This window comes from Procambarus clarkii, chromosome 77, assembly GCF_040958095.1.
Source record: "Procambarus clarkii isolate CNS0578487 chromosome 77, FALCON_Pclarkii_2.0, whole genome shotgun sequence".
NCBI lineage: Eukaryota > Metazoa > Arthropoda > Malacostraca > Decapoda > Cambaridae > Procambarus > Procambarus clarkii.
In genome coordinates this window covers 18,313,868-18,338,950 of record NC_091226.1, presented here as the reverse complement: position 1 = coordinate 18,338,950, position 25,083 = coordinate 18,313,868, and the positions used below count along the sequence as shown (strand labels likewise).

At 43.7% G+C, this 25,083-nt stretch overlaps 1 protein-coding gene across 1 annotated transcript in view; it reads left to right on the top strand.

The window, feature by feature from the left end:
• Nucleotides 1–25,083, top strand: part of LOC138357341 (mucin-2-like) — an 83,922-nt gene that overhangs the window by 19,100 nt on the left and 39,739 nt on the right. Inside the window, exons 6-12 of the mRNA XM_069314020.1 lie at nt 132–888; nt 1,419–2,243; nt 3,993–4,234; nt 5,434–6,038; nt 6,415–6,835; nt 6,967–7,854; nt 11,849–12,029. Coding sequence (XP_069170121.1) covers nt 132–888; nt 1,419–2,243; nt 3,993–4,234; nt 5,434–6,038; nt 6,415–6,835; nt 6,967–7,854; nt 11,849–12,029 — 3,919 coding nt within the window. The remainder of the gene's footprint in view (nt 1–131; nt 889–1,418; nt 2,244–3,992; nt 4,235–5,433; nt 6,039–6,414; nt 6,836–6,966; nt 7,855–11,848; nt 12,030–25,083) is intronic.

The following is a 25,083-nucleotide window of genomic DNA, read 5'->3' as shown; positions in this document are numbered from 1 at the left end:
GACACACTTCCTGTTACCAAGGGTCACACGCCGCATTACTTAGGGTCACACTCCCAGTTACCCAGGGTCACACTCCCTGTTACCAAGGGTCACACTCCCTGTTACTTAGGGTCACACTCTCCATTACCCAGGGTCACACTCCTCGTTACCCAGGGTCACACTCCCCGTTTCACAGGGTCACAATCCCCGTTACCTAGGGTCACACTCCCCGTTACCCAGGGTCACACTCCCCGTTACTCAGGGTCACACTCCCCGCTACCCAGTGGCCACACTCCCCGTTACCCAGGATCACACTCCCCGTTACCCAAGGTCACACTCCCCGTTACCCAGGGTCACACTCCCTGTTACCCAAGGGTCACACTCCCCGTTACCCAAGGGTCACACTCCCCGTTACCCAGGGTCACACTACCCGTTACCTAGGATCACACTGCCTGTTACCCAAGGGTCACACTCCCCGTTACTAAGGGTCACACTCCCCGTTACCCAGATTCACACTCGCTGTTACCCAAGGGACACACTTCCTGTTACCAAGGGTCACACGCCGCATTACTTAGGGTCACACTCCCAGTTACCCAGGGTCACACTCCCTGTTACCAAGGGTCACACTCCCTGTTACTTAGGGTCACACTCTCCATTACCCAGGGTCACACTCCTCGTTACCCAGGGTCACACTCCCCGTTTCACAGGGTCACAATCCCCGTTACCTAGGGTCACACTCCCCGTTACCCAGGGTCACACTCCCCGTTACTCAGGGTCACACTCCCCGCTACCCAGTGGCCACACTCCCCGTTACCCAGGGTCACACTCCCCGTTACCCAAGGTCACACTCCCCGTTACCCAGGGTCACACTCCCTGTTACCCAAGGGTCACACTCCCCGTTACCCAAGGGTCACACTCCCCGTTACCCAGGGTCACACTACCCGTTACCTAGGATCACACTGCCTGTTACCCAAGGGTCACACTCCCCGTTACCCAGGGTCAAACTCCCCGTTACCCAGGGTCACACTCCCCGTTACCCAGGGGTCACACTCCAAGTTACCCAGGGTCACACTCCATGCTACCCAGGGTCACACTCCAAGTTACCCAGGGTCACACTCCATGCTACCCAGGGTCACACTCCCCGTTACCCAGGGTCACACTCCATGCTACCCAGGGTCACACTCCAAGGTACCCAGGGTCACACTCCCCGTTACACAGGGTCACACTCCCCGTTACCCACGGTCACACTCCATGTTACCCAGTGTCACACTCTCTGTTAACCAGGGTCATATTCCCTGCTACACAGGGGTCACACTCCCCGATTCCCAGGATCACACTCCCTGTTACCCAGGGTCACACTCCCTGTTACCCAGCGTCACACTCCCTGTTACCAAAGGTCACACTCCCTGTTACCCAGCGTCACACTCCCCTTTACCCAGGGTCACACTTCCTGTTACCCAAGATCACACTCCCAGTTACCCAGGGTCACACTCCCCGTTACCCAAAGTCACACTCCCCGTTACCCAGGGTCACACTCCCCGTTTCCCAGGGTCACAATCCCCGTTACCCAGGGTCACACTCCCCGTTACCCAAGGTCACACTCTCCGTTACCCAGGGTCACACTCCCTGTTACCCAGGGTCACACTCCATGTTACCCAGGGGTCACACTCCCTATTACATAGGGTCACACTCCCCGTTACCCAACGGTCACACTCCCCGTTACCCAGGATCACATCCCTGTTACCCAGTGTCACACTCTCTGTTAACCAGGGTCACACTCCCCTTTACCCAGGGTCACACTCCCCGTTACCCAGGGTCACACTCCCTGTTACCCAGATTCACACTCGCTGTTACCCAAGGGACACACTTCCTGTTACCAAAGGTCACACGCCGCGTAACTTAGATTCACACTCCCAGTTACCCAGGGTCACACTCTCTGTTACCCAGGGGTCACACTCCCCGTTACCCAGGGTCACACTCCCAGTTACCCAGGGTCACACTCCCTGTTACACAGGTTCACACTCCAAGTTACCCAGGGTCACACTCCCCGTTACCCAGGGTCACACTCCCCGTTACCCAGGGGTTACGTACACTCCCCGTTACCCCATGCTTCACAGTCCTCGTTACCAAGAGTCACACTCCTCGTTACCCAGGGTCACACTCCTCGTTACCCAGGGTCACACTCCTCGTTACCTAGGGTCACAGTCCCTGTTACCCAGGGTCACACTCCCTGTTACCCAGGGTCACACTCCTCGTTACCCAATGTCACACTCCCAGTTACCCAGGGGTCACACTCCCCGTTAACCAGGGGACACACTCTCAGTTACACAGGGTCACACTCCTCGTTACACAGGGTCACACTCCTGTTACCCAATGTCACACTCCCTTTTACCAGGGGTCACACTCCTCGTTTCCCAGGGTCACACTCCCTGTTACCCAAAGTCACACCCCTTGTTACCCAGGGTCACACTCCCCGTTACCCAGGGTCACACTCCTAGTTACCCAGGGTCACACTCTTCGTTACCCAGGGTCACACTCCCTATTACCCAGGGTCACACTCCCTATTAACCAGGGTCACACTCCCTGTTACCCAGAGTCACATTCCCCGTTTCCCAGGGTCACACTCCCTATTAACCAGGGTCACACTCCCTGTTACCCAGAGTCACATTCCCCGTTACCCAGGGTCACATTCCTCGTTACCCAGGGTCACACTCGCTGTTATCCAGGGTCACAATCCCTGTTACCCAGGATAACTCACACACTCCCCGTTACCCAAGGTCACACTCCCTGTTACCCTGGGTAACACTCCCTGTTACCCAGGGTCACATTTTCCGTTACCCAAGGTCACACTCCCTGTTACCCAGGGTCACACGCCTCGTTACCCAGGGTCACACTCCCCGTTACCAAGGGTCACACTCCATGTTACCCAGGGTCACACTCCCCGTTACCCAGGAGTCATACTGGCTGTTACCCAGGGTAACACTCCCAGTTACCAAGGGTCACACTCCCCGTTAATCCAGGGTCACACTCCTTGTTAGCAAAGGATCACACTCCCCGTTAACAAGAGTCACACTCCCCGTTACCCAGGGTCACACTCCTTGTTACACAGTGTCACACTCCCCGTTACTCAGGGTCATACTCCTTATTACGGAGGGGTCACACTCCCCGTTAACCAGAGTCACACTCCCCGTTACCCAGGGTCACACTCCCCATTAGACAGGGTCACACTCCCTGTTACATAGGGTCACACTCCCTGCTCTCCAATGTCACACTCCCTGTTACCCAGGGTAACACTCCTGTTACACAGGGTCACACTTCCTGTTACCAAGGGTCACACGCCGCGTTACTCAGGGTCACACTTCCAGTTACCCAGGGTAACACTCCCCTGTTAACCAGGGTCACACTCCCCGTTACCCAGGGTCACACTCCATGTTACCCAGGGTCACACTCCCCGTTACCTAGGGTCACACTCCCCGTTACCCAGGATCACACTCCCTGTTACCCAGGGTCACACTCCCTGTTACCCAAGGGTCACACTCCCCGTTACCCAGGGTCACACTCCCCGTTACCCAGGATCACACTCCCTGTTACCCACGGGTCACACTCCCCGTTACCCAGGGTCACACTCCCCGTTACCCAGGGTCACACTCCGTTACCCAGTGTCACACTCTCTGTTAACCAGGGTCACATTCCCCGTTCAGGGTCACACTCCCTGCTACCCAGGGGTCACACTCCCCGTTTCCCAGGATCACACTCCCTGTTACCCAGGGTCACACTTCCCGTTACCACAGGGGTCACACTTCCCGTTACCCAAGATCACACTCCCAGTTACCCAGGGTCACACTCCCCGTTACCCAAGGTCATAATCCCCTTTACCCAGGGGTCACACTCTCCGTTACCCAGGGTCACACTCCTCGTTACCCAGGGTCACACTCCCCATTAGACAGGGTCACACTCCCTGTTACATAGGGTCACACTCCCTGCTCTCCAATGTCACACTCCCTGTTACCCAGGGTAACACTCCTGTTACACAGGGTCACACTTCCTGTTACCAAGGGTCACACGCCGCGTTACTCAGGGTCACACTCCCCGTTACCCAGGGTCACACTCCCTGTTACCCAAGGGTCACACTCCATGTTTCCCAGGGTCACACTCCCTGTTACCCAATGTCACACTCCCAGTTACCCAGGGGTCACACTCTGTTACAGACCCGAGTCCAGCGTCGTAGCACGGAGCAGTGACGACAACCCCATCTGTGAGTCAGCTTCGATACCCCCTCCAAATGGACGACGCCATCTAGTGAGGACGGGATATACCGGCCACAGGTGCTGGATTCCCGTCTTAATCAGCTCGTAACATAGCCGCTGCTGACCTCTGGTGAGGTGGCGCTTAGACAACAATGCCATCTATGGAGTGGATAGGTGGACGTTTGTGTCTAAGCCTGTAAGTGAGGTTCCCTAGTCCCAGTACTAATGACGTGTCTGATTACAGAGTCGACCTGGGACTGCTGTATTGGACGATGGATCAGTCTACCCAAGGCAGCCAAGGTCTCTCCACGAGTTTGCTCTGAAGAAGCTGTGAGTCACCCCCGGACGAACACTGTTGAGAGTGTTAGCCTGCCTGTGACGTGGCATTATCAGGAATCGCCTTATCCGGGGCTGGCTGGTGGAAGAGACTAGCCACTGTGGTGCTTAGAGAGGAGGGTGATCAGCGGGATCACACGAGGCTCCTGCCTAGGGCTCGCAACCCAGTATCGGTCGTGGAGTGGCCTACACAGCGAAGCTGATCAGAACCTGCCAGCTACAGGCTGGATTGTGGTTGAAGGCCTCCATGAAGGAGCACCCAGTGGGACTGTGATTTGGCTGGCCTGTGGCCAGGGCAGATTCGCCGAGAGAATCAAAGAGGATTCATCGTGGGCCGAAGAAGAGAACCAGGGCTACTCATCGTGAGCACCGTGGAGCATCCTGTGTCTTCGGAGGAAGACAATTCTATACATTATAGTGTATTTATAACCCCCGTGTGACTGTTATATATTTATTTATGGTGGTGGAAAATATATATATAAATCAGAGCATTTGTATCAATCCCCCTTTAATTTAACTTGCGTTACGGAACACGTACATCCCTTGAAAGCCTCTACTAATTTGGGGCCAGATTCCCAAATTTTAATAACACCAGAAAAGAACCCGGTTACGCCCCAGTAGGGCCGTAACACACTCCCTGTTACCTAGGGTCACACTCCCTGTTGCCAAAAGTCACACTCCCTGTTACCCAGGGGTCACACTACCCGTTAACCAGGGGTCACTCTCCCTGTTACCCTGGGTTAACACTCCCCGTTAACCAGAGTCACACACCCCGTTACCCAGGGTCACACTCCCCGTTACACAGGGTCACACTCCCCGTTACACAGGGTAACACTCCCTTTTACCCAGGGTAACACTCCCTGTTACACAGGCTCACACTCCCTGTTACCTAGGGTCACACTCTCCGTTACTCTGGTTCACTCCCTGTTACCCAGGGTCACACTCCCCATTACCCAGGGTCACACTCCTCGTTACCACAGGGGTCACACTCCTCGTTACTCAGGGTCACACTCCCGATTACCCAGGGTCACACTCCCCGTTACCCAGGGTCACACTCCCCGTTACCCAGGGTCACACTCCCCGTTACCCAAGGTCACACTCCTCGTTACCCCATGGTTCACACTCTCCATTACCAGGGGTCACACTCCTCGTTACCCAATGTCACACTCCCTGTTACACAGGGGCCACACTCCCCATTACCCAGGGGTCACACTCTCCGTTACCCAGGGGTCACACTCCCCGTTACCCAAGGTCACACTCCTCGTTACCCCATGGTTCACACTCCCCGTTACCCAGGGTCACACTCCATGTTACCCAATGTCACACTCCCTGTTACACAGGGGCCACACTCTCCGTTACCCAGGGGTCACACTCCCTGTTACCCTGGATCACACTCCCCGTTACACAGGATCACACTTCCTGTTACCAAGGGTCACACTCCTTGCTACCCAGTGGTCACACTCCCCGTTACCCACGGTAACACTCCCCGTTACCCAGGATCACACTCCCTGTTACCCAGGGACACACTCCATGTTACCAAGGGTCACACTCCCTGCTACCCAGGGGTCACACTCCCTGCTACCCAGGGGTCACACTCCCTGTTACCCAGGGTCACACTCCTCGTTACTCAGGGTCACACTCCCCGTTACTCAGGGTCACACTCTATGTTACCCAGGGTCACACTCCCTGTTACCCAACAGTCACACTCCCCGTTACCCAGGATCACACTCCCTGTTACCCAGGCTCACACTCGCTGTTACCCAGGGTCACACTCCATGTTACCCAGTGTCACACTCCCTGTTAACCAGGGTCACATTCCCCGTTACTAAGGGTCACACTCCCCGTTACCCAGATTCACACTCGCTGTTACCCAAGGGACACACTTCCTGTTACCAAGGGTCACAAGCCGCATTACTTAGGGTCACACTCCCAGTTACCCAGGGTCACACTCCCTGTTACCAAGGGTCACACTCCCTGTTACTTAGGGTCACACTCTCCATTACCCAGGGTCACACTCCTCGTTACCCAGGGTCACACTCCCCGTTTCCCAGGGTCACAATCCCCGTTACCTAGGGTCACACTCCCCGTTACCCAGGGGTCACACTCCAAGTTACCCAGGGTCACACTCCATGCTACCCAGGGTCACACTCCAAGTTACCCAGGGTCACACTCCCCGTTACCCAGGGTCACACTCCCCGTTACCCACGGTCACACTCCCCGTTACCCAGGGTCACACTCCCTGTTACCCCGGGTCACACTCCTCGTTACCCAGGGTCACACTCCCCGTTTCCCAGGGTCAAAATCCCCGTTACCCAGGGTCACACTCCCCGTTACCCAAGGTCACACTCCCCGTTACCCAGGGTCACACTCCCCGTTACCCAAGGTCACACTCCCCGTTACCCAGGGTCACACTCCCCGTTACCCAAGGTCACACTCCCCGTTACCCAGGGTCACACTCCCCGTTACCCACGGTCACACTCCCCGTTACCCAAGGTCACACTCCCTGTTACCCCGGGTCACACTCCTCGTTACCCAGGGTCACACTCCCCGTTTCCCAGGGTCAAAATCCCCGTTACCCAGGGTCACAATCCCCGTTACCCAGGGTCACACTCCCCGTTACCCAGGGTCACAATCCCCGTTACCCAAGGGTACACTCCCCGTTACTCAGGGTCACACTCCCCGTTACTCAGGGTCACACTCCCCGTTACCCAGGGGTCACACTCCCTGTTACCCAACGGTCACACTCCCCGTTACCCAGGATCACATCCCTGTTACCCAGTGTCACACTCTCCGTTACCCAGGATCACATCCCTGTTACCAAGGGTCACACTCTCAGTTACCCAGGGTCACTCTCCCAGTTACCCAGGATCACATCCCTGTTACCCAGGGTCACACTCCCTGTTACCCAGTGTCACACTCTCTGTTACCCAGGGTCACACTCTCTGTTACCAAGGGTCACATTCCCTGTTACCCAGGGGTCACACTCCCCGTTACCCAGGGTCACACTCCCCGTTACCCAGGGTCACACTCCCAGTTACCCATGGTCACACTCCCAGTTACCCAGGGTCACACTCCCTGTTACCCAGGGTCACACTCCCTGTTACCCAGGTTCAAACTCCAAGTTACCCAGGGTCACACTCCCCGTTACCCAGGGTCACACTCCCCGTTACCCAGGGGTTACGTACACTCCCCGTTACCCCATGCTTCACAATCCTCGTTACCAAGGGTCACACTCCTCGTTACCCAAAGTCACACTGCTCGTTACCCAGGGTCACACTCCCCATTACCTTGGGTCACACTCCCTGTTGTCGGAAAATCCGACACCATTTAATAATCATACAGATAATAGCTGTTGTATAAACAAGTTACCCATAGAAAACGTAACTTGTAGTGGAATTACCGTCTATAGAAAACGGGATATCATCACCACATACTATTATAATTCACCAGCTATTCTGCTGGGAATTGTTCTTAAATACATTAGTCTTTGGACTTTACCATCATAAAACATCTTATATAAATTAACTTAATTATCAATATTAAAGTAGAGTAAATGTGACCCTTCTATCACTTTCTGAAATCTGGACAAAGTAGGCCAGGCGTCGGTGGGGAGGAGGGCAGCCATTGTTGTTATACGAGACCAGAGGCTCACACGGGAGCAAATTCGGCTCCTGTTAAATTTACTTGGACGTAGTGTTATGGAACCCAAAGGTGTACCATTGTCAACACGCTGTCTACAAATACAAGTTAAGTGTCTATCCGAAACCCGTTTATCATTCATTTATGGCCATTAATGTCAGGATATAGGGTTAGCCGGTTAGAACGCGAAATCGCCTCATACTAAAGGTAATTAAGCCAGGTCTTTAATGTTCCATGTACTGTACTGTTTTCTCTGATATACTTGTCATATATAGGTATCTGGCTTCACAGCTAGCGCACTTTTGACAGGTCAAGACGAGGATGCAAGATTTTGTGCACCAGTTACTGGGTGATGGAAGCTGCCTCAAAGAGGATAATTTGGTGTCTACACCCTAGTTATACCTGGTGGACTAACCTGCTGTACTATAAGATAAGGAACCTTTTCAATGTATGTAGTTAATACAGTAGTTTGATTGGCTGCATATATATAAATATAAACCCCCCCTAATGTGTAGAGGATCGATTTGTGAGATTATGAGATTATTGCAGAAATACAGTCCACTTATCATTATTCAAATTGCTATCGAAGTATATAAATTAACGTAAATATAAATTCATATAAATTAAATAAATATAAATCTCACAGGTCGGTTCCCACATTATTTGGACCTTCGGAACCGGAATATTCGGTCCTATGAACCCACATTTGGTCATCTTAGTACCGGATGAACCAGTTAACCAGTGGATTCATTAAATATACTAGTGCAGTGTTATTTAAACAAAGCCAGCAGTCAAGACGGCAGCGTAGCCTCGAGGGAGCTCAGGAGCCTCCCTCAGCCCAGTTCAGCTTCGTCAGCGGTTTCATGCACACCCACAGAAATTTGGTGGTGTGTTATTTCGTGAAATGACAGCGCTAATAGAAGCCAGCCAAAGTAGTGACTGTGTCTTCGCGATATTGTTCACGGATTTCGTGGTGTTACATTTCGCGAGAGATTATCCACGAATTTTGTGGACTTTATTTCGCGAGGTCACTAATAACATTTAATACTTCTAGATAATATTAGAAGTTTCATAGAGGCTAATTAAGAGGCTATTATCAATAATTGTGTATATTATTTCTCCAAAATAGAGAATTATTTAATATATATTGCACTAGTGATCACAGTATAATATTTACTAATTGCCAACCCACAACAGGGTAGGATATGACTAGTTGAACTATTATCGTTCATCCTAGTCCCATTATTACCATAGTCAGTTGTACTATATTGATTAACCTAACACCATTAATGAATGGTCCAGACCCTATTTTGGGTGTAATTTTTATCAACTCGAATTGAGTTGTATATATAATAATTTACTTATGATCATTACACCTTTGAGTGATTAATTAGTGTCTCTACCATCCTAGGGTGATATAGAAGAGCTAACCTAAAGGTACTTCCAGTGACACTGGTTTATCACTCAAATCATTAGTGTGTATGATTGTATATATATAATGTGTATTAATTTTAAGTGCTAACCTCTAGTAGAGGTAGGATTATTGCCTAGTGAGTGCAGAATTTACCCTAGGCTATCATTAGTGTTTGTTCAGTATTATGAGCAGCCCAAGTACAAGTCCCACAAGGCTTCACCAACGAGCCAGTATGGATAATGCAGGGAGAATGAAAAGAACCCTTGCAGGTCTTAAAGGCCACTTAACAAGACAGATCAAGAAATGTGAAGATTTGTCACAACAATCTCAAGTTGATTATGCTGACCTGGAAAGCTATTATCAAGCAGCTGCAGGTAAATTTGAGCAAATCAAATGCCAAATTGCTGTCCTTGTGGGGACAGACTACTACCATCAATTCATTGGTAGCCCTACTAAATATCAGGGTATAACCATGTTAAACTCTGCAGGAGGTAAATTACTCTCAGGCCCAGTATCAAGCCTGAGGAGACCTATGCCTGCAGATAAACAATACCAGTAGAAATCTAAATTTGTCAGCTGATTATATTTCTCCAGTAGCATTATACTAAGGAGATTACAGCTGACTATAGTAACAGAGGTTGATGTTAGTATCATCATTTAAAGCTGGAGATGAGTTCATGAGGCCTCAGTGGCAAATCAGTGAACAGTAGCCTAAAACAGCTACAAGTCACTGCGACCAATGTCACTGAACCCACTGCAGTCTCAGAACCATACTTTACTTTAATGATGAGCTATTCAATCCTCTGAATCAATTAATTAAATAAAACCCCAATAAATCTGATGACTGATTTGATACATTTATTATTTAATCAAGATGTATTCCATGGGCCTCAGTGTTTATATATCAGTGACCAGTTACCTGAAGAAACTTCAAGTTATATCTAATGTCACTGATCTCACTGCAGTCCCTGAATCATACTTGACTGTAGTACTTGATCACATTCAGTCTTCTGGGTTAAATAATATGTAATAGGCTTGAATATTAGCCTTTCAAGAGTTGACAGGGAAATGAAATCGCATTAGACTTCTAACCCCTGCAACTCTAGTACGGGACATCCGTCCTGTACGAACAGACACACAAATGTGTGATTACTAACTACTAACATCAAATTAATCTAATAATTCGAAGGAGGAGTATCGGTGTGCGTCTGTTCTAATTAGGACTTCGACCCGTGAGCAGCCCCTGGGGAATTATGTCGGAAAATCCGACACCATTTAATAATCATACAGATAATAGCTGTTGTATAAACAAGTTACCCATAGAAAACGTAACTTGTAGTGGAATTACCGTCTATAGAAAACGGGATATCATCACCACATACTATTATAATTCACCAGCTATTCTGCTGGGAATTGTTCTTAAATACATTAGTCTTTGGACTTTACCATCATAAAACATCTTATATAAATTAACTTAATTATCAATATTAAAGTAGAGTAAATGTGACCCTTCTATCACTTTCTGAAATCTGGACAAAGTAGGCCAGGCGTCGGTGGGGAGGAGGGCAGCCATTGTTGTTATACGAGACCAGAGGCTCACACGGGAGCAAATTCGGCTCCTGTTAAATTTACTTGGACGTAGTGTTATGGAACCCAAAGGTGTACCATTGTCAACACGCTGTCTACAAATACAAGTTAAGTGTCTATCCGAAACCCGTTTATCATTCATTTATGGCCATTAATGTCAGGATATAGGGTTAGCCGGTTAGAACGCGAAATCGCCTCATACTAAAGGTAATTAAGCCAGGTCTTTAATGTTCCATGTACTGTACTGTTTTCTCTGATATACTTGTCATATATAGGTATCTGGCTTCACAGCTAGCGCACTTTTGACAGGTCAAGACGAGGATGCAAGATTTTGTGCACCAGTTACTGGGTGATGGAAGCTGCCTCAAAGAGGATAATTTGGTGTCTACACCCTAGTTATACCTGGTGGACTAACCTGCTGTACTATAAGATAAGGAACCTTTTCAATGTATGTAGTTAATACAGTAGTTTGATTGGCTGCATATATATAAATATAAACCCCCCCTAATGTGTAGAGGATCGATTTGTGAGATTATGAGATTATTGCAGAAATACAGTCCACTTATCATTATACAAATTGCTATCGAAGTATATAAATTAACGTAAATATAAATTCATATAAATTAAATAAATATAAATCTCACAGGTCGGTTCCCACACCTGTTACCCAGGGTCACACTTTACGTTACCCAGGGTCACACTCCTCGTTACCTAGGGTCACAGTCCCTGTTACCCAGGGTCACACTCCCTGTTACCCTGGGTCACACTCCCCGTTACCCAGGGTCACACTCCCCGTTACCCAAGGGTCACACTCCATATTTCCTAGGGTCACACTCCCTGTTACGCAATGTCACACTCCTTGTTACCCAGGGGTCACACTCCCTGCTACCCAGGGTCACATTCCCTGTTGCCCAATGTCACACTCCCAGTTACCCAGGGGACACACTCCCCGTTAACCAGGGGACACACTCCCAGTTACACAGGGTCACACTCCTCGTTACCCAGGGTCACACTCCCTGTTACCCAGGGTCACACTCCCTGTTACCCAGGGTCACACTCCTCGTTACCCAATGTCACACTCCCAGTTACCCAGGGGTCACACTCCCCGTTAACCAGGGGACACACTCCCAGTTACACAGGGTCACACTCCTCGTTACACAGGTTACTCGTTAGGTAAGGTTGGTTAAGCAGGTTAAGTTAGGTAAGTTAGGTAAGGTAGGGTAGGTAAGATAGGTAAGGTAGGGTAAGTTAGGTTAAGCAGGTTAAGTTAGGTAAGTTAGGTAAGGTAAGGTAAGGTAAGTTAAGTTAGGTTAAGCAGGATAAGTTAGGTTAGGTTAGGTAAGTTAGGTAAGATAGGTAAGGTAAAGTAGGATAGGTAAAGTTAGGTTATGCAGGTTAAGTTAGGTAAGATAGGTAATGTAAGGTAAGTCATGTTAGGATAGGTAAAGTTAGGTTTAGCAGGTTAAGTTAGGTAAGTTAGGTAAGATAGGTAAGGTAAGGTAAGTTAAGTTAGGATAAGTTAGGTTAGGTTAGGTAAGTTAGGTTAAGCAGGATAAGTTAGGTAAGATAGGTAAGGTAAAGGTAAGTTATGTTAGGATAGGTATAGTTAGGTTATGCAGGTTAAGTTAGGTACGATAGGTAAAGGTAAGGTAAGTCAAGTTAGGATAGGTAAAGTTAGGTTTAGGAACGTTACGTTAACTAAGTAACTTTGGGTGGAGAGGATAGGTTACGTAGGATTTGAGCAGTGTAGTTCAGAGAACAGTTTTAGGGTAAAGTGACTAAGAAAATATATTTTAACAGAAGTGCAGGTTTGGTATGAAAAGCTGAACTAGGTACATTTTGGAGAGAAATTTTATGACTGAAGATGTCTTAAAGAATAACATGATGGAAGGAGAGTTTCTTTGATGAACGAAGGTGTCTTAGAGAACAACTTTTTGGTGAACGAAGGTGAATTAGAGATCTCTTTGATGATTCTGAGAATAACTTTGATCAACGAAGATGGATTGGAAAGTTTCTCTAATAAACGAAAGTGACTTAGAGATTAACTTTTATGATTTAGAGAACAACATTGATGTCTTAGAGAACAACTTTGATGTCTTAGAGAACAACTTTGATGTCTTAGAGAACAACTTTGATGAACAAAGATGTCTTAGAGAACAACTTTGATGACTCTGAGAATAACTTTTATGTCTTACATAATAACTTTAGAGGTCTCTGAGAATAACTTTTATAACATAGAAATTAACTTTAATGAACAAAAGTGAGTTAGAGAATACCTTTTGATGACTCCGAGAATAACTTTGATGAATAAAGATGTTTTGGAAAGTTTCTCTGAAGAACGAAGGTGACTCTGAGAATAACTTTTGTTAGCTCTTAGAATAACTTTGATGACTTTGAGAACATGAGTAGTATTTTGTTAGCTCAGAGAATAACTTTTTGATGACATAGAGAATAACTTTTTATGTCTTAGAGAAAAACATTGATGGCTTAGAGAGAATAACTTTGATGAAAGGAAAGTTACTTAGAGAATAACATTTCATGACTGAGAATAACTTTTGATAGCTCTTAGAGAATAACTTTCATGAACGGAGATGTCTGAGATTAACTTTGATAGCTCAGAATAACTTTTGTGAACATGAGAATATCTTTGGATAACTCTGAGAATAACTTTGATGTACGAGAGTGAGTTAGAGATTACCTTTGTTAACTCTGAGATTAACTGTGATGAACAAGAAAATACTTTTTGATGACATCGAGAATAATTTTGATAGCTCTGAGAATAACTTTTATGCCTCTGAGATTAACTTTAATGAACGAAGATGTCTTAGAAAGTTTCTCTGACGAACGAAAGGTTACTTAGAGAATAACATTTGATGATTGAGATTAACTTTTATGCCTCTGAGATTAACTTTAATGAACGAAGATGTCTTAGAAAGTTTCTCTGATGAACGAAAGGTTACTTAGAGAATAACATTTTGATGACTGAGATTAACTTTTTGATGACTCTGAGAATAACTTTGAGGATGCGAGTAAATTTTTGAGTGTTTGAGAGTGTCTTTTGATATCTCGAAGAGTCCCCTTGAAGTCTTAAAGGATGTCTTTGATGTCTCAAAGGATGTCTTTGAGTGCAACTTTGATGTCTTTGAGTAAGTCCTTGATGTCTCGAAGAGTGTCTTTGACTATATTTCTTACTTAACGACATATAATTTTAGTTAGGAACAATGATGAATATGACTATTTTAGCGAAGTGAAAGGTTACTTTAGTTAAGAACAGTGTTGGAAAGAGGCTACACATGACTATTTTAGATGAGAGAAGTGATATTTCAGTTAAGAAATGACAAGGAAACATGATGAAGTAACTATTTTTTAGTTGACTGATGAATACTTTTAGTTAAGGAAAAAGACAAAACATGACGAGGGAGACTATTTTTGTGCTCCCCAAAGTATAATGTCAGTTAAGAACAGCGATGAAAGATATCTTTGGTTATTTTTTCTTACTTGACAAAACATAATTTTTGTTAGGAACAATGATGATGAATATGACTTTTTCTGTTGATTGATGGATAATTTTAGTTATGAAATGAAAATGAAACATGAAGAACACGGTTATTTTCTGATGACTAGGGAATAAGTTTAGTTATGAACAGTGTTGGAAAGATTCCTTTGACTATTTTTTGGTTGATTGGTTAATAAGTTTAGTTGACTATGTTTTAGTTGATTGACGAAAGATTTTTAGTTAAGAAGTTACAAGAAAGGTTTGTCTTTGTAAATTTGGAACTGAATAAAGTGTAGATTTGTTTAAGAACGGGGTTGGTAGAACTATTAAGTTGACTACGAGAATTACTTTGACATAGTTTTGCAAATAAAAACTTGGTGACTAAAATTGTTGAGGGAACTGTATTGCAGTATAATATTATTTGACAAAGAACTAGTTAGTGAATGGAAGAAACAAATTGGTTTAAAGAAACAAAGAACATAAAAAAAAATTGAGGTTAAGTAGGGGAATGAACACAGTGAACATACGGTGAACACAGAAAACATGTAAGAAAAAATTGATGAATAGAGTGAACATGCAGGGAATATGAACTTATAGAGAATATGAAGACATGATAAGAAACATAGGGAATACAAGAATGAACACTGAACATGTGAAGAACAAGCTAAGAACATTGAGAACATGAATATTGAACATAAAAGTTATACAGAGAACGTATGATGTACATGAAAACATGACAAAGAACATAGTGAACATACGGGGAAAATGGTAGAAAAAATTTGAACTGAGCATGCTGTGAACATTTGTAGAACAGTGGAATGAACACAGAAAACATGGAAAAAAATGTGAAGAACACAGCTGAATATAGAGAAAATATGCAAATACAGTATGATGATTATTGAAGGTTTGGATACGTTGGGGATGAAAGATAATTACACAGGTTGGGGTTTTGTGACTACTCTGATAAAGAGTTAGGCTGGAGAGGGACTTGATCGGATATATTTATGTTCGATGATCTAAGACAGAGGAAATGGAGCTTGGCTAATGTCCAGATTAATTTTACTATGTTAGAAATAAGGTGATCTTAAATCTCAGGGTGATTTAGTTGAAAAATAAAGAACTTGTACAAAATGAACTAAGCTGGGGGACAAGAGTTGAAACTTGATAACTGAACTGGTTTTTATTTACTATGTCTGAAAATGTAGTTGGGTGTTTAAATCTCAAGGGGATTTGGACTGATAGTAATGAATTTACAGGAGTGAACTTGGACAGAGGACAAGAGCTAGAGTTTTATAGTTGTTTTGATCTTATTTACTATGTCTGAAATATAGAGGGTAAAAATTTCAGGGAAATTGATGGGTTATTTACAAAGATACGAGAGAGAACTAAGGTGGGGACAAGAGCTGGAGCTCGTTAACTGTTTTGATCTTATTTATGGTGCCTGAAATACAGAGGGTAAAAATTTCAGGGGAATTGATAGGATATTAACAAAGACTTGAGGGTGGAGTAGGGTGGGGGATGAGAGCTGGAGCTCAGTAACTTGACTTGATCTTATTTACTACTGACTGAAATATGACTGTTTAATATTTAAGGGGGATTGGACTGCTAGTAGCGAAAATGTGGTCTCTGTCAAATTTGGGTCTTCAATTGGACTCTGACGAATTTCTGTTGCTAATTGGACTCTGAAGAAATTTGAGCTTAAAACTGTCTCTGACTAATTTTGATAGAAAACTGGACTCTGGCGAATTTCTGTTGATAATTGGACTCTGATGAAATATGAGCTTAAAACTGTCTCTGACTAATTTTGCTCACAAAGTAGACTCTGTTCATTTTTAGGTATAAAATGGTCTCTGACGAAATTCTGTCTATAACTGGACTCTGTTCAATTTTGGTCTTTACAGGTGAAATAGCCGTAAATGGATTTAAAACTAAATGTTATGGCTAAGTTGTCTGTTTTCCTTAACAAATCATCTAAGACAATATTCTCTGAAAATGGTCTTTTTTACAAAATTTGGTCATAAACATATAAATAAACTTCTATGATTATTTGAAACTCTGAAATATTTTCTTAAAACTGAACTCTGAAAAAATTTGAGTTTCTCCCATATGAACTTTAATAAACTTGTATGAACTTATTTTTATCATAAGAACTTTTAACAACTTCTAAAATCTGTGACTGACAAAATTTACCTGAAAACCCTGACTCATACGCGGGATATTGGACCTCAAAACCCTGGCTCCCACAGGTAACTTTTTCCCCTTTGGTCCTGAAAACCATGGCTCACACAGGTAACTTTTTCCGAAGTTTAAAACAGGCAAAATATGTCCATAGAGTTTACCTGGAAATGCTGTGACACAAAAACTATATTTTCTAAAATTTTACTTTAAGATTTTCCTACTTATTTTCCTCATAAGAACGCTTAACAAACATCTAAAATCTCAGAAATTATTTTCCTCATAAGAATTCCTTAATTCCAAATCTGTGACTGCCCAAATTCACCAAGAAACCCTGACACGCTACAGGGGATATTTTGAATTTCTCCCATAAGAACTTTAACAAACTCGTATGAACTTATTTTTATCAAAAGAAACCTTAACAAACTTCTAAAATCTCAGAAATTACTCGCTCATAAGAAATCCTTAATCCCAAATCTGTGACTCCCCAAATTCACCTGAAAACCCTGACACGCCACAGGGGATTTTCTGCCCCCCCCCCCAAAAAAAAATCCTCTGTGGCGTATCATCCCTACTACTTCCGTTACCCAGGGTCACACTCCCCGTTACCCAGGGTCACACTCTCCGTTACCCAGGGTCACACTCCCCGTTACCCAGGGTCACACTCCCCGTTACCCAGGGTCACACTCCCCGTTACCCAGGGTCACACTCCCTGTTACCCAGGGTCACACTCCCCGTTACCCAGGGTCACACTCTCCGTTACCCAGGGTCACACTCCCCGTTACCCAGGGTCACACTAGTAGTGAATAAGGAGACAGATTGAGGTAAAAAAATTTCAAACACGGTTGGGCACTTCCATGCCGACTTGACCCTGTTGGGCCATATCGTCCATTCCTCTTATTTGGGTGGTTAGGTTAGGACACAGTCAGCGCGCTCCTGGCTGGCTGGCGGTGGTCGGGTGGTGGTCCCCCCTGGGGTCCCGGGGGGACCACCACCAATGGTGTACCTGAGGAACTGGTGCCCTTTCCTAACCTGTTTTCTTGAACGATTCGTCTCGAGCTTTTAAGATGAGTCTAGGGCCTCAAGGAGGGGGTCTCTACTTATGAGAGGTACCGAGGATGAATGTACAATAGTTGGAAACCAAAAAATACACTGGTGAAAGGCATATAAACGTTTTTGGAGTATTTTAATGGCATGAGCAAAAATGGACGATTTGTCCCGGGGGTGTTACGAGAGTACTACGGTATCAATTTGGGGGCCCTTACTTTTGAATGGATCAGAGGGCGAATGTTCAATAGATTCAAACCAAGAAACGCAGTTGAAAGCGAATATAGAAGTTTTTGGAGTACTTTAATGAGGCTATGACTGAATAGTATAGGGAGTCCTTGGGTACAGCTCCATTTTCTGTAATGGTCAGAGGTGGATAACCCCAGTGGGGGTCAAGCATTCAAGGGGGGGTCAAGATTCCTTACAAAGACCAAGTTTGGATATATAGGTGTAGTAAGCCTTATCTTGAATTTGCATGATACTGTGGGGTACATTGACATGAAGGGCGAGTCATAGGACAGGATCTGCATGTGAGATGGGTCATATTGGGGTTTTAAAGAAGTTAAGATAGCTTTAAAAGAGTCCTGTGTGCTTGATAGTGGGGATATGTTCAGTCAATAATTCTCGTGTTTTGAATCTGAATGAGGGGTCCTAGTTTGCGTTCTAGTCGTAAAATGAGTTCCTTAGTATATTTGCTATGGAAAATGAGCTTTCAGTACTCTATATAATTTGAAATGAGGTCAAGAAAGACATGTTTATGTGCGGGAAGAGTCAGGTTGGAAACTGTTTATTTCAGTCATCCCCCCTTGGCTTTGCTCCGTTTTCTGTAGCTAAAGTAAAGATTCCATTTTCTGTGGTATTCAGTTGAATACTGGTGAAAAAGGCTTACTTGCATTTGTATGGTTCTAACCTGTTTATAGATATATTTTTCGGGCCTCAAATTAGATTTTAATATGAAAAATAGCATCAAATGTATGTCTATCTTTTGTAATAAACGTTACAAGCATTAACAATACCTGTGATATTTCATAGCATACGAAAATAAGTTTAAATAGTGGGGCCTCAGCCATATTGTGTTGGGTTTGACACTTCTAACATTAATTTGACACTCGTAAATATACTATAAAGGAAAGTAGTTGAGTGGTTTAAGCAATTTAATACATATTGGGGTATTCTGTATTAAATTTCATTTAACATCATAACAGTTTTCAGCTATTGTGGTAGCCCAATAACTTCATATAGCGCAACAACTGGCGCTATCTGTACTTAGTCCCCCCTAAACTTAAAACTGTTGCACAATCTTACTTAAACACATTGCTAAACTCTTATACACAAACAAAAACTCAATTTTTAACTTACACAAATAAACCCAGGGCTTTCACATTCGCGCAAAATACTTAAGTCCCCCCTAAACTTAAAACAGTTGCACAATCTTACTTAAACACATTGCTAAACTCTTATACACAAACAAAAACTCAATTTTTAACTTACACAAATAAACCCAGGGCTTTCACATTCGCGCAAAATACTTAGTCCCCCCTAAACTTGAACACTCACAATCTTACGGTGCTTTAATTTCCAAAGCCTTCCAAACCTGCACTGGGTCCTACCCAGCTGACTGCGGCTGGATGGATTACAATTGAGCCAAAAACAGTTGGTCAGGGCGAGATACGGCCTCATTTTTAGAGACATTTACTATAGCAAAAGCTTGAACGTCGAGAACTGAATGCGGGCCTGCACGAGAGTTGTTCTTGGCACTCAAATGTTTAGAGATTAAAATACATAGAATCTGCAAGAGCCCACCCAAGTCGCTCACGCGGGCAATAGACATGTTTTTCGCCCAAGTGTATTTATTTAAAATAAAAATACGTCAGATAGAAAGATTTTCGCATTGCTATTATATTTACCTTATAAAGCCTCTTTATAAAAATGATATGCCACTGTGTATTATGATTGTTTTATATTAAATATTGCATAAATACTTACACGATTTCATAAACAAAAAATTATTTTAATGAGCCATGTTAGGAAGTCATCATCATTACAATAAATGCAAACTTTTAAACTAACTAAAAATTATATATCTCATAGAGGAAGATTTATACTTCAAGATATATGTTATTGTTTAAGAGTTTCATTCTATATCAAAAGGTTGTCAATATTTTCAAAACTCTGGCCTACAAATTTTCTTTAAGGTGTTCCGAGGGAGTAAATCTTGCTTCCTCTCTTTCTCCCACGTGCGTCCTCATTTGGACCGGATGCAGAGTAACCTTCAGTGCAAGTCCTGACTCAGTTCCCCAACGTCCAAACTATTGGACATTGCAAAATTTCACTAAATAATGCGGTATTTTAGTTGCCCCCTCTAATTATAGAGATTTTAATCTCTAAACATTTGAGTGTCAAGAACAACTCTCGTGCAGGCCCGCGTTCAGTCCCCGACGTTCAAGCTTTTTTCTATAGTAAATGTCTCTAAAATGAGGCTGTATCTCGCCCTGACCAACTGTTTTTGGCTCAATTGTAACCCATCCAGCAGCTGTCTGCTGGATAGAAGGGCAGTGGGCCTGATAAAAATAAAAAAAATAAATAAACATAAATTGTTAGACTAGCTCTTTACATATGCTAGTTGTTTAATTTATTAGATGATGATGCAAGAGGAGCCAGTACACATCTATGGATCAACCAATAAAAGCAGCAGACTTCTAGATGTTACTACTGCTCGGCTTAGCCCCCCCCCCCCCCCCCGGAGCAAGATGGGAATAGGGGGGGGGGGTGCATTAATAAAATGAATTAAAACTAACATTCAATTATATATTCTCAAACTTATGCAAAAAAAAAACTTTACAATCACATTTGCAAAACTTGCACAAATTAATTTTGGCAATTTTGTTTACCCATTATTTGTTTGTTTTTCTTGCTTGAGCCAAAAATGAATTGTTGGGCTCATTACCAGAGTCCATTTCCCACCGTGGTAACCCTTCCCACTACCCCGCCCCACATGATGGGATTCATAATAAATGAACTAAACTAGCATTCAATTATATTCTCAACAAACTTATGCAACCCCCATATATAATTACATTAGCAAGCTAACACAAATTCATTGAGCAAGTTTAACTATTCGCATACTTTGAGTCATTATATAATGGAATACGAAAAGGAAATTCGCAGAATTCAGAGATAACACCATCAATGGAGTCCAAGAAATACGCTTGTACTTCATTCATAATGATGCGCTGCCAGGAATCTTAGCAAAGTAACCAAAATATTTGCTTACTGTATGTATGTGCAGGATGCACATGACTCTCCGGTTAGGTGGTTGTGGAGTGAGACCAGCAACTGCAGACTTCCCATAGTCGTAAAAATGCCTTGCATAGAGACCGTTGCAAGCCTCTTGTTGAATCACTTAGGGTGCATATATGTGTGTGTACTCACCTAATTGTGCTTGCGGGGGTTGAGCTCTGGCTCTTTGGTCCCGCCTCTCAACCGTCAATCAACTGGTGTACAGATTCCTGAGCCTATTGGGCTCTATCATATCTACATTTGAAACTGTGTATGGAGTCAGCCTCCACCACATCACTTCCTAATGCATTCCATTTACTAACTACTCTGACACTGAAAAAGTTCTTTCTAACGTCTCTGTGGCTCATTTGGGTACTCAGCTTCCACCTGTGTCCCCTTGTTCGCGTCCCACCAGTGTTGAATAGTTCATCCTTGTTTGCCCGGTCGATTCCCCTGAGAATTTTGTAGGTTGTGATCATGTCCCCCCTTACTCTTCTGTCTTCCAGTGTCGTAAGGTGCATTTCCCGCAGCCTTTCCTCATAACTCATGTCTCTTAGTTCTGGGACTAGTCTAGTAGCATACCTTTGGACTTTTTCCAGCTTCGTCTTGTGCTTGACAAGGTACGGGCTCCATGCTGGGGCCGCATACTCCAGGATTGGTCTTACATATGTGGTGTACAAGATTCTGAATGATTCCTTACACAGGTTCCTGAACGCCGTTCTGATGTTAGCCAGCCTCGCATATGCCGCAGACGTTATTCTCTTTATGTGGGCTTCAGGAGACAGGTTTGGTGTGATATCAACTCCTAGATCTTTCTCTCTGTCTGTTTCATTAATGTGTGTGTGTGTGGGTGTGTGTGTGTGTGTGTGTGTGTGTGTGTGTGTGTGTGTGTGTGTGTGTGTGTGTGTGTGTGTGTAACGAGCTTTCAAGAGATTGTCACTTACATAGCTAAACAATATGTAGGGTTCAGTTTCCAAATCAATTATGCGGCTCTCGAACCCTTTTCCCCCGCTACATGCGGGAGATCCCTTTTATTTTCAGCTAAAATATGCATTATATTCAGGGGGGTTCGCCGTGTCATAGCACAACCAAAAGCCCAATATACTCCCCTAAACTTTCCCTATACGTCAACTTTTCCGTTGTACGTCAGGCTGCGAGCAGCCGCGTCCAACAGCCTGGTTGATCAGTCCGGCAACCAGGAGGCCGGGCCGCGGGGACGCTAAGCCCCGGAAGCACCTCAAGGTAACCTCAAGGCATCCCATCTAAATTTAAAAAAAATGCATTTCCAATACCCAATATTATATATATATATATATATATATATATATATATATATATATATATATATATATATATATATATATATATATATATACTGTCCCTCCCCCACCCACTCAACCCCCCCCCCAGGAACAATTCACCCGAGTTTTCTCTATCTCATCTAAAAATAACGTTCATTTCCAATGCCCATTATCCAGCCACCACATATTCCCCATTCCCAAGACCATTTCATAGTGTTAGTGCTGTGGCCATCTACCTAATTTCATCCCAATTAATGACAATTCCCCATTAAATATTGGCAAAAATATGCCAAATCATATCACAGCCAAAGCCCATTTCACCCAAGTTTTACCTATCCCATATAAATTTAATGTGCATTTTCAATATCTAATATCCAGGTGCCCTATGTCACGCCCTATTCCCAAGACCATTTCATAGCGCAGTGTCCATCCAGCTGTTTCCAAATATCCAGATGTGTTTATATATCTTCAATCCTACGAAACCAGACCTAACCTAACACACAGCTAAGGCCAAATTTATCCCAATTTAATCCAATTTCCACCTAATTTGATCCAATTTATTCAAATTTAATCCAATTCCCGCCAAATTTACCCGAGTTTACTATTTCATAGCACAACCAAAGCCCCAATTTGACCAAGTTTCACCTATCCCAATTAAATTTAATGTGAATCTTCAATATCAGGTCGCCCCCTCCAATGTCACAGCCTATTCCCAAAGACCATTTCATAGTAATAGTGCAGTGTTCATCCAGCCATTTCCATGTTCCAGATGTGTTTATATATCATCAAACCTACCAAAAGCAGACCTAACCCAATACGGCTAAGGCCAAAATTTACCAAATTTTCCCCAATTTAAGATAATTTCCACCTAATTTGCCACAATTTTATCCAATTTCCACCAAATTTTTTACCATAGTTCACCTTATCATAGCACAGCCAAAGCCCCAGTTTGTCCAAGTTTCACCCATTCCATATAACTTTTATGTGTATTTCCAGTATTTAATATCCAGTGGTCGATGTCATACTTCATTCCCAGAGACCATTTCATAGTGATAGTGTAGGGTCCGACGAGCCATTTCCAATATACAGATGCGTTTATATACATCAATCCTACCTAAAAACCAGACCCAACCCTAACATGGCTAAGACCAAATTTAACCAAATGTATCACAATTTAAGACAATTTCTACCTAATTTGCCCCAATTTATCCACATTTAAGACATTTTCTACCAAATTTACCCGATTTTACGTATTATAGCAAGGTCAATGCCCAATTTTCCCCCCAAGTTTCGCCTATTCCATACACTGCAAATTTAAGGCGCATTTTCAATATGCAGTCCAATAATCTCGACTGTTTATTTTTTTTATTTGTTAGTTATGGATCTTTGTTAAATATTGTATTTTATATTCTTAGAAAAGTATTTGTTTGGATATTAACCCAACCACCCGGTACCCTAACCTGTGTGGATCTTTACCGAATATTCCTGTCAATGTTGTTTATGGACTCAACAACCCTGAAGCTAACCTGCCTTGACCTGACGTTAATTGTTGCACCTTCTTCTTTTTTTGGGGGAAAGTGATGTTTTTGCATCAACCCAACCGCCCTTGCCCATACCTCTGATACCAAAAATCTTGGTTCCATATATGGTATCATATTCTTGAGACAGCCAATCCATCCCAACCTAACCTCTATTAACTATGGGTTTAATGACCATTTTTCTCTACATCAGTTCAAACACAACCCAACCTCATATAAATGGATCTGAACTCCATTTGTACACATGTTCTTAGGAAACATGATAAGATTCGCCATATCTCTATCATTAAATAATAAAATTTTTCCTTAACCTGGCCTATAATCCCCCCCCCCTCGAAATTCTGGCAAATTATGGATATTAAAGAATTAAAGTAGGAATATATTTTCACATTAGCTTAATATAACCCAAATCTAACACAAATTTGTCCCAATTGGGGGGGGGGGGGATTATAGGCCAGGTTAAGGAAAAATTTTATTATTTAATGATAGAGATATGGCGAATCTTATCATGTTTCCTAAGAACATGTGTACAAATGGAGTTCAGATCCATTTATATGAGGTTGGGTTGTGTTTGAACTGATGTAGAGAAAAATGGTCATTAAACCCATAGTTAATAGAGGTTAGGTTGGGATGGATTGGCTGTCTCAAGAATATGATACCATATATGGAACCAAGATTTTTGGTATCAGAGGTATGGGCAAGGGCGGTTGGGTTGATGCAAAAACATCACTTTCCCCCAAAAAAAGAAGAAGGTGCAACAATTAACGTCAGGTCAAGGCAGGTTAGCTTCAGGGTTGTTGAGTCCATAAACAACATTGACAGGAATATTCGGTAAAGATCCACACAGGTTAGGGTACCGGGTGGTTGGGTTAATATCCAAACAAATACTTTTCTAAGAATATAAAATACAATATTTAACAAAGATCCATAACTAACAAATAAAAAAAATAAACAGTCGAGATTATTGGACTGCATATTGAAAATGCGCCTTAAATTTGCAGTGTATGGAATAGGCGAAACTTGGGGGGAAAATTGGGCATTGACC